The sequence below is a fragment of the Vigna unguiculata genome, chromosome 3 (assembly GCF_037176805.1).
Source record: "Vigna unguiculata cultivar grain cowpea cultivar isolate G323 ecotype 2 chromosome 3, ASM3717680v1, whole genome shotgun sequence".
Taxonomy (NCBI): Eukaryota; Viridiplantae; Streptophyta; class Magnoliopsida; order Fabales; family Fabaceae; genus Vigna; species Vigna unguiculata.
Window position 1 is genome coordinate 60042022 of NC_140794.1, and position 15783 is coordinate 60057804.

The 15783-nt window shown below is 34.1% G+C and overlaps 3 protein-coding genes across 3 annotated transcripts; 1 reads left to right on the top strand and 2 right to left on the bottom strand.

Annotated features, from left to right (window-relative positions):
- The first annotated feature begins 6322 nt into the window (after positions 1 to 6322).
- Positions 6323 to 9552, top strand: LOC114179044 (arogenate dehydrogenase). Its single transcript, XM_028065240.2, has 3 exons — positions 6323 to 7550; positions 7941 to 8069; positions 8557 to 9552. The coding sequence occupies exons 1-3, from the start codon at positions 6403 to 6405 to the stop codon at positions 9482 to 9484; spliced, it is 2205 nt and encodes a 734-aa protein (XP_027921041.1). The 5' UTR covers positions 6323 to 6402; the 3' UTR covers positions 9485 to 9552.
- Positions 9553 to 11414: 1862 nt separating this feature from the next.
- Positions 11415 to 12558, bottom strand: LOC146887984 (uncharacterized). Its single transcript, XM_085670613.1, has one exon. The coding sequence runs from the start codon at positions 12514 to 12516 to the stop codon at positions 11416 to 11418; it is 1101 nt and encodes a 366-aa protein (XP_085526739.1). The 5' UTR covers positions 12517 to 12558; the 3' UTR covers position 11415.
- A 212-nt stretch (positions 12559 to 12770) lies between these two features.
- LOC146887985 (uncharacterized) lies at positions 12771 to 13504 on the bottom strand. The gene has a single exon (XM_085670567.1). The coding sequence runs from the start codon at positions 13474 to 13476 to the stop codon at positions 12829 to 12831; it is 648 nt and encodes a 215-aa protein (XP_085526693.1). The 5' UTR covers positions 13477 to 13504; the 3' UTR covers positions 12771 to 12828.
- Between the last annotated feature and the right edge of the window lie 2279 nt (positions 13505 to 15783).

Genomic DNA, 15783 nt, shown 5'->3' on the forward strand with positions numbered 1-15783 from the left:
AAACTTAATTCTAAAAATTTCATTTCCTTCTCCGAAAACTTCGCCACTATTCCCACCATGTTTTTTCATTAAGGTAAAGGGAAGTGAAGTCAATAACTATTTTTTATACTCTGAATAGATTTATACGAGATTTCTTTCAATTCTTCTTTTTATTTTATGTTGAGTTTTAATTAAAGTTACTTGTTTTTCTTATAGTTTTTGCTTTTGAATAATGTTTATTTATTGTCTTAATCCTATTTTTTATATCCGATATTGTGTTGCATGGCTTAATATTTGAATTAAGGACCATTTTATCGTTTATATTATTTTAATTTCTGTACGGCTTTATTTCATTAACCTCAATAAAATTACTTAGTTTTTATGAATCATCCAATTACTTTCATTCTCATTATTTTTTTAACATTTGTTGACGTTGTTATGAACCGTGTTGATGTTTTCTTTACCTTTTTAAAATTGTTATTTTACTTTTTATTTCTATTAATTATTATGATTTATATTTATTGTTTATTGAACACCATTTACTTATTTGTTTATTTATTTCATGTTGCTTAAGTTTCTCCAATTTTTTGTTTTAATTTAATCTTGATAGTCATTTAAATTTTTTTGATTTAAATTTCTATGTTTTTTCTTATTTTGATAATTATTTGATTGACTTACGAATATGAATATTAGGTTGAGTGTAAGGTTCACTTCATTTTTTGCCTTTAATTAAAAGGGATGTCCTAAATTTGCTGGGCTAAGGGCTAGCCCATAGAGTGCCAAGACCCTAAAGCAACCAAGAGTCTCCATTCAACTCTCATTTGCAAATTGTTCCCTCTCATACACTCACTCTTCCTTTCAGAATGCTCTGCTAGGGTTACTCACGGCTCTTGGTCAAGCTAGCTCTAAGCTCAGCTCGTCTTCACGTAAGTTAAACCTCAGCCCCTACTGGTTCTTTTCAAAGTTCTTTTTTGTATTTTTCCGCTAGAAGTCCACTTTAGTAACCTCGTCCCTTTCTGTGCCGCTGTTCCAGTTCTTAGATCTGCTATTAGAGCTGCTGGTTCCGTTGGTTTAAGAGTCGAAACCCGATATTAGCTCCTTTCCAGGTAAGGGAAGTTAGGGCTTTGTGTTTTAAATTATTTGTTTGGCCTATTCTTGGTTCTGCTTGGTGTTGTATGGGTTATATGTTATTGTGAACATGTGAAGTACTTGGGTTTGTTGCTTGGTGCGAAAATGGGACTGCTGCATGTGAGGACAGGGGTGAGAACTGATAGTTTCGCCCAAGCAAGCTAGTCTCGCCTAAGCGAGGCTGACAGAGGCTCGCCTAGGCCTTCTGCGCGAGCTGTCGCTCAGGCGGGCCTTCCTGGTTTTGGGCGAGAGAATGCCTCGCTCAAGTGAGGAGATCTCACCTAAGCGAGATAGTGCGAATGGCCACTATTCCAGCTTGTCGAGCTCTCATCTAGGCGAAGGGAGGAGCTCGCCTGAGCGAGAGTCCCTCTCGCCTGAGCGAGACCCTTTACCCTGAGCGAAGAGCTAGGCGAGAGTGTGTTCTGGTTTGGTGTTTTCCCTGTTCTTGGATGTTTGGCATGTATTTGTTTGGATTGTTATATAATGCAGGGGGATGAATATGCATGAATGGGAGGGTGTATGAGTTATGGATGACGAACTTGGATAATTCTTGGCATGTAATGAACATGAAATGGTTGGTTATGAAATTGGCATGGTAATGAGATGAGTTGAAAGTCTATATTCATGGATGGAGTATGAGGAGTTGGTATGGGTTTGACCTAAAATATAAAAGAGGTTGATTATAAAGGTTGACATGAGACGTATATGCATGATAAATATATTACTTGGTTGTTTGAATATGATTGGTATGTGGTCAGTACGTAATTCCTTGAAATCTCTAGGTGAGATTTCTAGGTGAGATTTCAGGGTCGTGCTTCAATGGTCGGGACGTAATTTCATAACCCATGTTAGTGGGTGTTCATGGTGGTGCCCCATCTATATAATTTGGTAAGGATTTAAGGTAAGGTTGCATCCTGACACTCTAAGGAGTCAGTTAGTCTCACTTAGAGCGTACTAACTTTTGTGGTGAGAGTAGCAGGAGGCCTGAAACTCATTAAGGGCTAAACTTGTGTGTGGTGGATTAAAACATTGTAACACTGAGCTCAGGGGTGAGCAGCTCGGGGGTGAGCAGGGTAATCCACCACAAGTGCAAGCATCCGCTGAATCCGACTAGATTATATGTAATCCGATGAGTCGAGTCTGAGTCTAGTGTATTGCTTGAGAAGTCATAACATGATTGGTTGATGAATACTGTTTGGATTGTGTAATAACATGTGACTGATTGATAAAATGTTTCTACTCTAGCTTACCCTTTGCTTGTTTGTTGTATGTCCTGTGTGTGTGACTTTCTCTTTTTGCGATGATCATCAATTTATTGATGGGAGCAGATGCGAGAGGTATCGAGGTGAACAGGGAAGAGATGATCCCGCTGCTTAGTCTACCTGGACTAGACTTCATGTTATATTTGGGTTTTCTTTAGGACTATGACCCATGTACTAGTCTGTCATTTACATTCCTATATGATTCTATTAAACTTCATATCTTGTTTCTTTTTTGCATCGTGGGTGTGCCTTGTAAGTAGTAGTGTTTAAACTCCATGACTGCGCTTCTGTATTATCCTGTGTGACACTTTCTTTGATTATAATTATAAATTAAATGGGGTGTTATTTTGAGAATGTTTTTTTGAACACAGGACTTTCAGCCGACATTTATTGTTTTTTTTTTGTTGTAAAGTTAACAGCTCTTTCAGCTAATAGATTAAAATAAAGATAAAAATTAATTAGTTATAAAATTGGTAAGTAGTAGAATTTGAGCATAAAAGGAAAAGAATTATTGATCGGAACTAAAGACGATAATACATAACTGAAAAGACAAAGCTGAAAAATTGTGTCTCGAAGACAAAAACTGAGAAACTAAACAAAAATAACACGCCCTGAGAAGTTGGACTGAAAATATGAATAGTAAAAAAAATATAAAATTCCAATATAATAAATTATTTGTAATAACATAAATAATTAAATTGTTTTAACAATCTATTGTAGCTTTTTACCTGTTGCTTTTTTATCATGATAACAACAAATAAATGAATAAATTAAATATTAAAAAACATATTTTTGTTATATTTTTTCTAATAAAACAACTTATTTTGTTCATTTATTTATTTATTACCTTTATTTTTTTTTATTTATATTTCTTTCGTTCCTTTGTGAATTTGAAAGTCCACGATTTGTAGTGGCCACTACTTCCTTGACTTTAGAAATTTAGTTTATATAATAAAGAGCGATACAACTCAAATACGGTAATGGAAGCTTGAATTTGAGTTTCATAAGGAATACATTCAAATTTTAAGTTATAGAGTAATACAAGTTGTCTCTCATGAATTTCCATTCTTTTGCGCAAGATAACATTTGTTTCCGTGTCAAATATCAATTTATTTATATTTATTACACAAACTGATTATTTAAAATAATCATGATTAATGCGGATTTAATTAGAATGTACACTTATGATATTTTAAGAGTCATATTACAATATAAAATATTAAATCTCATACAATTCATGTATAAAATATTACTATTGTTGAAAATTTGTAGAAGGTATAAAAATATAAGAGATATAAGATATACAATAGATATCAATAATATAATATAAGAGAAATTTGATGTTTTATTTTATTACTATATTTACTTTTTAAAAAAAAAAAATATATATATATATATAATATAATATGTAATAGAATATAAAATCAAATGATTTTAAGTTATTTTTTAGAAATAACCAAATTATTCACTCGAAATTTTATTTTTTCAAATACATATTTATTCGAGATGCAAACTTAAGAAAAGTATACATGAATTATCAATTATATTTTTATAAAATATGTAATTTATTATACTCAACACCCTTTTTATAATACTATGTATATATGTCATTCAACAAAAATTATTCTTAATTTTATACATGTCAATATACATTTTTGTTTTCAAAATCGATAATCCACACGTCTAAACATACATTCTAATTGTTATATGCTACAATTAACTCTTCTTCTAGAAGTAACATGCTTGTAAGCAACTTTTTCTTTATAATTTTTAAAACGTCTAATAAAACTTATTGATAATTTAATTTGTCAAATTCTACTCGTAGAACATTTCCCTAAATAAATTAGTGAAAAAGAACAAAAAAGAGGAATGAAATCTTAACAAGAAATGAACTCCTTATTCAAATTGAAAATATATTCTTAAAAATGTATTTTATCATAATAATAATATTTCAGTGTTATAAGAAAGTTCACAAATAATTATTTTTACAAAAATATTGTATTTTAGGTAAAGAAAATGGAGGACGAGATTAATAATTATGAATTAAAAATAATAGCAACTATTGCATGAAAATTTTCAAAAAATTAAAATAGCAATTAATAAAAACATTTGTATTTAAAAAGTAATTTTTACAATAAACATGATAATAATTATTACAATATCTATAATAATATTTAAGAGTTAAATAAAATTAAATAATAAATATCTACGACTATTGCATAGCAGTTAAGTTTTATAAAATCGCTAAAAAAATTAGTTATACAAAAAAAACGAAGACAAATATTTTAAGATCATTTTCTATTAATTATATATAAATAAGTATATTAAAAGATTAAAATTGCAATTTTCTATTGTTTATATTAACTGCAAAGTTCAATAAAATTAAACTCACTACATCTAACCGTCTTTACTTAAGAATGATGGACTAACATGGATTTAAAATCTTAACATATCATTTTCCTATATTTTTGAATTTAGACATATATTATTAAAATATTAGATGAAAAATAATGTATATGCATAATATTTTATTAATACTTCAATTAAAATATTATGATTTATATAGTGTTGGGGCCTTTTCGGAGTTAAGAAGGCCTTGCCCTTTCCAAATTTTTTATATGTAAAATTAATACATAAATATTTTTTTTTTAAATTATATCACTTTCTCAAATATTTTTGAAGTTCTTTCTCAAATATTAAATTAAATTGCAAAGTATTATAATCCTTTGAATATATACATACATAATTTGTATAGTTTTCAAGAAAAAAAAATCGTCGCTTCAAATTTAATATCATTATTTTTTATTTTTTACTTTTATTTTAAAAATTAAGTGATAGTTACTTGTATGTTTTAAATATTTTTCAAAGGTATTACATGCTTACTTTTACTTCTATGGCCGATTATTTCACACATAAATGTTTAATAAATGTCATTAAGATAACAAAATAACTTAACTTAAAAAAAATAAAGCAGTAGAATAATTTCTGAAATGAGAACAAGTTGCTCTTTTTTGAGAAGACTGAAACATATTTTAGGATTTGTAGATAAATTTTATGAGGATAAATTTAAGTGGACATGTATATGTATTTTCGTAGTGGATTTAGAAGATAAGGTAAATAAATTTGAAGAGGAATTATGTGAAAATTAGTAAGCGATTTGAGTGATTTGAGTTGCGTGAAAGATTAAAAAAAAATAATAGATAAAATTTGAAATTTATTAAAATATCCTTGATAAAAATAAATAATTAAATATTTTTCAAATGTGTTGAAAATATTAAATTTTAATTATTATTATTATTATACATATTTATATATTATTATTATTTACTATATATATATATATATCAATAATTATATATATATATATAATTCATTATTGTATATATATTATTTATTTATTAGACTTCATGCAAAGTGAGCCTAAGTCTAATGTAAATTAATTTATTATTATTTTTTAAATAATAAAATGTAATGTTACTATTCACATGATATTTAATTATTAAAGTATCTATTAATGTACAATATTTTAGAAGTTAACTTTGATTCTCATTTTGTATAGTTTTCTCAGGTTTTGTTTTTAAAATATACATCATTAATATTATATATACACAAATATATTTTATTAAAATTTAAGTCAATCTAGTAATTATTAAATAAAGTAAAGAAAGTTAAATGCGCTTTATCAAAATTACAAGAAAAAAATGAGTATTTATTAAGAATTTAAAAGATGAGAAATCTTTCAATTAAGAAGTAAAAATTGAAACATTTTTTTCCATTAAGGTCATATTAAGGAAAAATAGTTGTAGAAGTGTCTCTTCACATAAATATTTAACATAATTATACATTTTAATTAGACTAGATACGTTCTTTCAAGATTTTGCACACAATAAAAGTTTGCTTCTCATAAGCCAATAAAAGTGCACCATGTGCATAACATTAAACAATAATAAAATTTTAAGGTGGCTGAGAGCCACTTAACTTCAAACATCGTCGCCGCTAAATTTTAAGGTTAGTGTCTCTTCCCGTGAATTCGATGCCATCAGCAATGGTGGCTTTTTCAACCTTTCTGGCGCCGACATCACTGAAGCCGTCAACTTCATTGCCTTCAACAACCACTCGCCGAAATATCAAACCTAACGCTCTTCCATTCTCCTCTTCCAATGCGTTCTCTGCACGCGTTCACGCCTACAGGCCCCTCCGCATTCGCGCCATCGATGCGGCCCAGCCCTTTGACTACGAGTCCAGAGTGGCCCAACAGTTCCACGACGCCCAGAGGCTGAAGATCGCCATCGTGGGCTTCGGCAACTTCGGCCAGTTCCTGGCCCAAACCCTCGTCCGACAGGGCCACACCGTCCTGGCCCATTCCCGCTCCGATTACACCGACGAGGCCCGCAAACTCGGCGTCACGTTTTTCCACAACCCCCACGACCTCTGCGAGGAGCACCCCGAAGTCATCATCCTATGCTCCTCCATCATCTCAACCCAGCACGTGCTCCAAACTCTCCCTCTCCACAGCCTCAAACGCAGTACACTATTCGTCGATGTTCTCTCCGTCAAGGAGTTCCCCAAAAACCTATTGCTTCACGCGCTCCCTTCCGATTTCGATATCCTATGCACGCACCCGATGTTCGGTCCACAAAGCGCGCCTCGCGCGTGGACCAGTCTCCCCTTCGTCTTCGAGAAGGTTCGAATCGGCGACGACGACCGCCGAATCGAGCGGTGCGAGAAGTTCCTCAACATCTTCGAGAGGGAAGGGTGCCGAATGGTGGAAATGTGTTGCGCCGATCACGATATGTTCGCCGCGGGGTCGCAGTTCATCACGCACACCGTTGGGAGGGTTTTGGAGATGCTGATGCTGGAGTCCACTCCGATTAACACCAAAGGTTACGAGTCTTTGATCAATTTGGTGGAGAACACTTATGGGGATAGTTTTGATCTCTACTACGGGTTGTTTATGTTCAATAAGAATTCGCTGGAGATGTTGGAGCGGTTAGATTTCGCGTTCGAGGATTTGCGGAAACAGCTCATGGGCCGGTTGCATGGTGTTGTGAGGGAGCAGCTGTTTCATAATGCTGGGATTGGAAAGGGGCAGAGTTTACCAGATGACTATGGGTATAAACTGCTCAAGAAGGGTCAAAATGGATCGGCACCTGTGCTGTCACTCCCCTCCAAAGAACACAGGTGTTCGTTTGTTTTTCAAATATATACAATAATTTATTTGCCTCGTTAGTTTGTAATGCTTTGCAATAACAGATCATGCTAAGTTTAAGATGATCATGATATATATGACTTGACTTTTAAGATGGTTATGCTAAAAGTTTAAAAGTTAACAAATATGATAATGTGTGATTGAATCATGGTGTTGTTTAGTACATTATTGGGATATGAGTTGGTTCTTTTTTAGGGGGAATCTAAGGGCAGGTTAGCTTTGTTGTTATGATTTCTGCTATTTTTTTTTGTTTTGAAATTGATAATAAATAATGACCATTTGTAGGGAGGATTGAGAGTGTTGCTATATTTGGTCTTTCCGATCAAGTCTAATTTATAACTAAATCCTATGCAAATCTTCAGATCCGATGATGTTGCTAAACTTGACAAATACCAGACAAATGATTCAAGTCAGTCTGCAGACAACTCAAAGCTCATGATTGCTCTAAATGGATTTGCACCTGTACTATCACGATTCACCAAAGAACTTAGGTGTGTATTTGTTTAAAGGTTTATTGTAACCTCGTTTTTAATGTTTATGCATTGCTAGGCTAAAATGTTTTGTGTTGTCTACCAGTAAAAATCATGGTTGGCTTTTATGATGGTTCGAAAAAAAGCTAACAAACATACTATATATGATCATTTTTTATTGAATGGTAGTGTGATCATATGACACAGTGCATAAACTATTTTACCCAAATCTCGATATTGTTTAGGACATTAAGGGGACTTTAATTTGGATTTTGTAATTGTATTTTTGGGGATGTAAGTGGAATTTTGCTTTCTTTGCTTTTTGTTCTTTTTGGTTATGAATTGGCTTAATGTTTACGTGATGGAACAGGGTTAAAGAATGTTTTTGCAAAGCAATTGATAATAAATAATGACCATTTGTTGGAAAGATTGAAGTTGTCACTATTTTGTTTTATTTGGGGTTAGTCTATCAAGTCTAATTTATATGTATGTTTTATGCCATCATCAGATCCGGTGATGTTACCGAACTCAGCAAATTCAAGCCAAATATTTCAAGCCAATCTGAAGGCAGCACCAAGCTCAAGATTGCAATTATTGGTTTCGGCAATTTTGGTCAGTTTCTTGCAAAAGCTATTGTGCGTCATGGTCATCAAGTTTTGGCATACTCCAGATCGGACTACTCTCATGTGGCTGAGGAAATGGGGGCTTCATATTTTAATAGTGTTGATGATCTTTTTGAACAACATCCAGAAGTGATTTTACTTTGCACTTCAATCCTTTCCACGGAGAAAGTTCTTAAGTCATTACCTGTGCAGAGATTGAAGAGAAATACTTTATTTGTGGATGTGCTTTCTGTCAAAGAATTTCCTAGAAATTTGTTTCTTCAACATTTGTCACATGATTTTGATATTCTCTGCACGCATCCTATGTTTGGGCCAGAGAGTGGAAAAAACGGGTGGAACGGTCTTGCTTTTGTTTATGATAAGGTTAGAATAGGAACAGATGAATCAAGAACTTCACGATGTGATCGGTTTCTGGACATTTTTTCTGGTGAAGGGTGCCGAATGGTTGAAATGTCATGTGCAGAACATGATTGGCATGCTGCTGGATCACAATTTATCACTCATACTACTGGAAGATTTTTAGAAAAACTAAAGTTGGAGGCAACGCCGATTGACACAAAGGGTTACGAGACATTGTTGAGTTTGGTGGAAAATACTGCTGGAGATAGTTTTGATCTGTACTATGGATTGTTCTTGTATAATGCAAATGCCATGGAGCAACTAGAAAGATTCGATCTGGCCTTTGAGTCATTGAAGAAGCGGCTTTTTGATCGTATGCATGGTTTCTACCGACAGCAAGTATTTAAACATGAAGAAAATCTCCACAATGTAACAGAGAGGCGTATGTTGCCTAAGGGCTCTGAAGAAAAATAATGCAGTGCCATTTTTTGTAGTGCTGTTGTGTACACTAAATGAAATCGATTTCCTTGATTCACCTGTCATTGATAGTTATCGATGTCCTTGCTCATTTTTTTTATTTAGTTTAAATGAGTTTGTCATTAGTATAGTTCACGTCCAGTTTCTTGAAGTTACGTTGATCAGCTTGGTTGAGATGAAAACAAAAATGATTTTGAAAATTTTGATATACATCTTTACTTCTCATATTTGATTTCTGAATATATTTTTTTTTTTCCAATTTCTATCTTCCTGGACCGATGCTTAAGGCACCTTGTATCTGCATATTTGTGTCGCATTGCTAACCTATGGCAATGAATGTGAACTTGAACGTTCTGAATCTAAAATCTAGTAAACGATTGCAATAGTAATGATGTAAGAATGCAAATATTTACTTCTTTGTTGTCCATCTGCAAATTGGATAAGATCATTTAAACTAGTATGATCTCGTATAGTTCTGATACTAAAGCTTAGAAAATTGAATATCTGTCATTGAAGTTGGATATATCTGTCATTAAATTCAGCTTGGTGTAGTTGAATGTTGTGATCAAAGGTCATAATCTTCTACCTGATATGTATCGGTGATTTCGGTCTTCAACAACTTGTTCAGTTATCACGTGGAAAAGGATTCTAGTTCTGGAATTATAGTCATTTTATTCTTGCTGGAATCACTCTGCAACATGCGACTTGTGGGACCTGAAATGAGCATGATGTTGACAATGAGCTTCGGAGTTTGGTCAAACCTCGGCGCATGTGGGCTCCACTTGAGTTGATCTCGCCATGAAATCAGCAATAAGTTGAAGTTGCTTTAATAAATTATTCTTTTATAGCCATGCAATATTCATCATACTCATAGCCTCCTAAGGGTGTGTTTCTTTTTATGGATGAATGTGGGGAGAGTGTGAAGATGGATTTGTGTAGATTTAAGAAGATGGATATTTGTGTTTTTTTGAGTGGATTTGGAGGGTAAAGTGAGTGGATTTGGAGATAATTTTTATGAAAGTTAGTGAAAGATTTGATTGATGTGATAGATAAAATTATATGTTAAAATTGATATATTTATTACTTTACCATAATACCCTTTTGTAAAAAAAGATTAATTTTTGAAATGATGTTGTTGAATAAATTTTGAAATGAGTTATCTTTTGTCATAATAAATAAATCAATTTTTTTAAAGCTTAGAAAAAAAGAATTTTGATTTATGTCAAAAAATAGTACAACAAAATTGAAATTATTTGTTAGATTTATTTTTTTAAATAAATTAATTTGATATTGACAATACCAAATACCGTAAAGCATTGAAGTTACGAAATCAATTTCCAAATTCGGTAAAAAAGTAGAAATTGTGATAACGGAAATTCGATTTAGTCCATGGCAAATGACATCGAAATAAAGTTACATGAAAAAAGTGTCACATGTAATGAAGTTCATACATAACAAGAAAATACATCACAGAATAAACATTATGTTCAAACCCCTTCATTCATATAACGAAGTAACCTATTCATCCGAAAATGTATGGGCATGCCCATAATACATCTTGTATGTAATGGGTGGGAACAAAGGTATTCATAGCACCGTGTGAATAGGTTGACATCTTCAATGTTCATAGCTGATAACATCTGAAATATGTCTTCTTTAAATTCAGGCTGACAACGAGTAAGACGATTATATTCCGTTATGAGGTTGTTTCTTGCTTGAAGTGCAACTCTTTGACGATCTATTGCAACATTCATTCTTCTATTAAGCTGACTTGATTCCTCTAGGAGGTCCATTATTCTCTGTTCCATCTACTTAAGCACACAATAATGAATTGGAGTTAGCAGTGAAGAATAACAATTATTGTATAAAATATTAAATAGTAAATAAATGAATTAATTTAATTCCATGAAAGAATAGGAGAATACAAGTCACTCATCTGAGTCTTCATCCCCGTTAAGAAGGTCATAAATCTGGTTGACAGTGGAATTGACTTCATTGAAACGTCTGTCAACATCAATGGTCAATGTTTGTAACCTGGCTTCTATGGATTGTACTCCTCCCCATATTTGAGTTAATAGTTGTTCTGTTGTTGGGGTTGGAGGTTCCAACATATTTTCTTCACGGTCGTTATCTCCGTCATCACTGTCTTCATCCATGGGACTTTCTTCTCTTCGTTGTGGTGCATCATCAGAACGGCCACGAAGTTGTTGCCATTCACCGTTTACATGAACAATATTCATCTTCCTCAAATTCTGCACTGAAAAGCGGTGTCTTAAAGATACAGTCGTCGTTGTATCAACCGAAAGATCCACTCCAGCATATTGCATGATTGCAGTTATCAAAATTCCATATGGAAGACCTGTCTCAGTACTCTTGCACTTAAGCATGTTTTGCATGATGACATGTGGCCAATTAATTAAGATGTCATTCTTTAAAGCCCATATCATGAAAATGTCGTCTTGTAAAACATGTGAGATATTAGTCATCCTCGGTGTCAAAAAGTACACTATAACATACTGTAATAGTCTATCATTTATCTGTAGGACACCAACCGTCTTCACTGCTTTAAAACGGGCACCTGATCTTACCATGGAGGCTAAAGCCATGTCCCGGTTATAGTTCAGGTTAGGTGGCACCTCTGGTAATGATAACTTTCGACCTTGATATTTCAGACCACATATTTGAAACCAGTCAGATGGTTTCAGTTTAATTTTCTTCTTGTTGACCTCACTCATCAAATAACCATTACCGGAGATCTGTAGATTTGCATAGAACACCTTAATTAGTTCCGGAAAGTACGAATACGATAATGTGACGTAATTTGAAAGGCCTTGGAACAAAAGATGTTGATGGAAGTAAAGCCCAGAATCCATAAATGACTCCAAGTTCATAATCTTTGGCTCTATTATTCGTCTATGGTAAAAGTGATTCCCATAATTTTCCATTTGTTTGACAGTGCTGAAGTATCGTTTTTGATCTAGTACGTCTTCCACGGTTGGCCTTTTTTGTAGGGGTGCTTCATCTTCCATCGCTGTTGATTTATCCTTACGAACTTTAGGTCTATACTTTGATGATGATGAAGCCATTAGAAAGCAGACTTGTATCAAAAAAATGAAAATCATTAGGCACAGAAATGGCATTCCCAAATTACTAATGGTCAACATAAATATGTGCGTCAGCCTAAGCCTTATGGAAGTGAGAGGTTCAGTTCATACAACACTTTATAATACAGGGAACATAACATCTTAACATTACAAAAACATGATAATTAAAACCACGCAAATCAACAAAGTAACAAGTCATATAAAACATACACACATAAAGCACATTGTGTACAAACCCTATCCACTACGACCAACCATCATACTATATAACTTATTCAATCTTAGATGTTGTGGCATTCCCATTAGTCGCTTCGTATGAGTCGGATTTGAGCAGAGGTAATCATAGCACTGTTCCATAAGGCTTTCCTCTTGGATATTCATCCCTGCAAGCATTTCCCAAATATCACTTTCTGTATATTGGAAAGTCGAGCTCCGCTTCATCATCCCAACTTGCTCGTTTAGAATGTCGTTACGTTTCTCAATGGCAATGACTTGTCTCTCGACAATGTTTGACATCTTCTCAAAGTGTGAGTTTCCGGCACCCATAACCTCCATGAATCCATCCAGCTTGGTTGTGAGCTTGTCGAATTGAGAATCAACAATGTCAATCATGGGTGCTTTTCTTTTAGATCCCCGAGATGATGAGGTTCCACCAGATGGTACAGAAGGAACACTTTGGGTAGGGCCTGGGCTATACTCATCCATGGATGGTGGTGAGGATGGGTAAGCATTCTCGCGTGGTTCATAGCCTGGAGGCTCAGGTGTGTACTCCATTTCATCATTCAAATCAACTTCTAAACGCCTTTGTTGGCGAATCCGACTAGCTTGTGAAGCAGTTCTCACCCCCTCACCAGTTGCACGATCTGATGAACATAATTCCTCCATCAGGTCGTAATGCCTTATAGGGGTACTTTGCCACTTCGCTGCGTGCGGCTTTGACTGAAAATGTAAACATATTCATACATTACACGGTTAACATGATATTCATACATTATATTTTTAGCGTTTCACATTACCTGCAACAACTCTGCCCACACTTCATCTTCAGCCTCAAAGACCTTTGATATGTTGTTCCACGCAAATCCACTTAGTGAACAAAATAAGTCATGCACCTCACGCCACTTTTCCTTCAACACTTTTTGTCTATTCTTAACGTTGTTTTTGTTAAGGTTCACAAACCCTGCTTCATGTAGATTGCTTAGCATGTTATTGTATGCTTGGGTTGTCCAACTACCATCCACCCTGTTACCGAGTCGAGCTTCATCTAACATGGCATTCAGGAGTCGGTTGTCCATGTCCTCTGTCCATTTAGTGAATTCACGTCGGCCCACAAAGACAGCAAGTCCTTTACCCCTGTTCATTTAGTACCTATTGCAAGCAAAGGAAACTAAAACATAACATTTAATCCATAAAATTAAGTTCACAGATTACCTAACCATTACTATATAACAGACATTAGTCATTCATATTTGCATTGCAGTACCATACATTAGTACATCAACTTAATTGTTGTCATAATCATTCCACATTCGATGAGCTATTTCATCCCTTAAATTACATCCAAGTCGATAATCATCCTCACTTTGATGTGTGGTGCCACCATCTTGATGTTCTTCAGCCAACTCTCTATCTACCTCATCAAGCAAGCTTGCATCATGATCGACAGATCGCAGAAAGTTGTGTAGGATGCAGCATGCCAACACAATATGTGTCATTATTTCAAGAGAGTAATGTGGTTCGGTTCCACTGGCTATAATTGGGAAACGTTTTTTTAACAACCCAAAGGTTCTTTCTATAACATTTCTGAGTGACGAGTGACGATGATTGAACAATTCTCGGGGATTTTGTGGTCCTCTCCGACTATACTCTTTAAGATGATATCTGACACCTCTGTAGGGGGTCAAAATTGATCTTTTAACCATAAACCCAGCATCCCCAAGGTAATATTTTCCTACATTATTTTGCACACATAGGTTATGACTTGAATATGTTGCATGTCAAAATAAACAAATTATTGACTAACCTTCAGGTATGACTAAAGAATCATTTCTAGAGAGAGCATCTTTCAATATCCTTGAATCGGATGCTGTTCCTTCCCAGCCAGCCAATACATACGTGAACTTCATATCAAAGTCACATGCCGCGAAGACATTTTGTGTTGGCCAGTCTTTTCTTCCTCGAAACCTTGGAGCATCAGCTCTTGGGACTCGGACTCGAACATGAGTTCCGTCAATTGCGCCTAAACAATCCTAATATTTGACAAATTCAAAATATTAAGACATTGTTTAAATATGGATTCATTGCTGGAATTGAATGCGTCTTTGAAGAGATTTACCTTAAAGTATGGATAAAATCGACTACTGCCTTGAACATGGGGATGAACCTCAGCGCCACTTGGTTGAATTAACAATTCAGACTCCAAAGATAGTATTGCATCCAACACATTGTGAAAATGCCTGCTTACTGTCGAGCCAGAACGATGGAAAAAGAATCCCACACTTCAATTCTTCACATTATGTCCGATAATGTGGAGAAATTTGGCAACTTGTTCCTCCACAGTTGACCTAACCGCATCGTTCACTAACCCGGTTGATCTTAGACGATTACATAAGTTAATAAATGCCTCGGGTCCCATGCGGATAATGTCACGACAGCGATTAGTATGCACTAAGTATGACATTAGCTGCTCTCTACGACGATCTTTGTTTAACAAGCACTCATGAATACTACTTGTTTCTATGGCCATATTTAGTATATACAATGCATGTGCAACAATGCATAGCATTGTTAATGCAGCTAAGGCGGAACGCAGTTGTAATTGACGACGTAAATGTGTAACTACATTAAAGTCCACACCCATTACATCATCCACAATATCTTCACTGTCCAAGTAACTCATATCTAATTCTTCATCCATCTAAATTACCCAATTATAAAAATAAATTTAAATTACTACCATCGTAACTAAAAAAAATTAGCTAAACTAATTTTCGTAAAACATCAATACTACTTCCTTATCAATGTTACTAACTAAAACATCAATACTATCAATACTATGCTGATAATATTTGACATTATTGTAAAACAATTACCTCAACAAAACCTCAAGTGGTAACACAATGAAAATGAAGAGGACCACACCGCAATTCAGAGCAAGTAACTGAATAACAAGTCAATACCAAGCCTGTGAAA

What these genes read in the sequence shown, in the direction of transcription:
- LOC114179044 (XM_028065240.2), top strand. Translation starts at nt 6,403, where the DNA reads ATGCCATCAGCAATGGTGGCTTTTTCAACCTTTCTGGCGCCGACATCA. An exon ending in CTCCCCTCCAAAGAACACAG is followed by an intron (nt 7,551 to 7,940) that starts GTGTTCGTTTGT and finishes GCAAATCTTCAG; the next exon opens with ATCCGATGATGTTGCTAAAC. An exon ending in CGATTCACCAAAGAACTTAG is followed by an intron (nt 8,070 to 8,556) that starts GTGTGTATTTGT and finishes TGCCATCATCAG; the next exon opens with ATCCGGTGATGTTACCGAAC.
- LOC146887984 (XM_085670613.1), bottom strand. Translation starts at nt 12,516, where the DNA reads ATGGAAGATGAAGCACCCCTACAAAAAAGGCCAACCGTGGAAGACGTA.
- LOC146887985 (XM_085670567.1), bottom strand. Translation starts at nt 13,476, where the DNA reads ATGGAGGAATTATGTTCATCAGATCGTGCAACTGGTGAGGGGGTGAGA.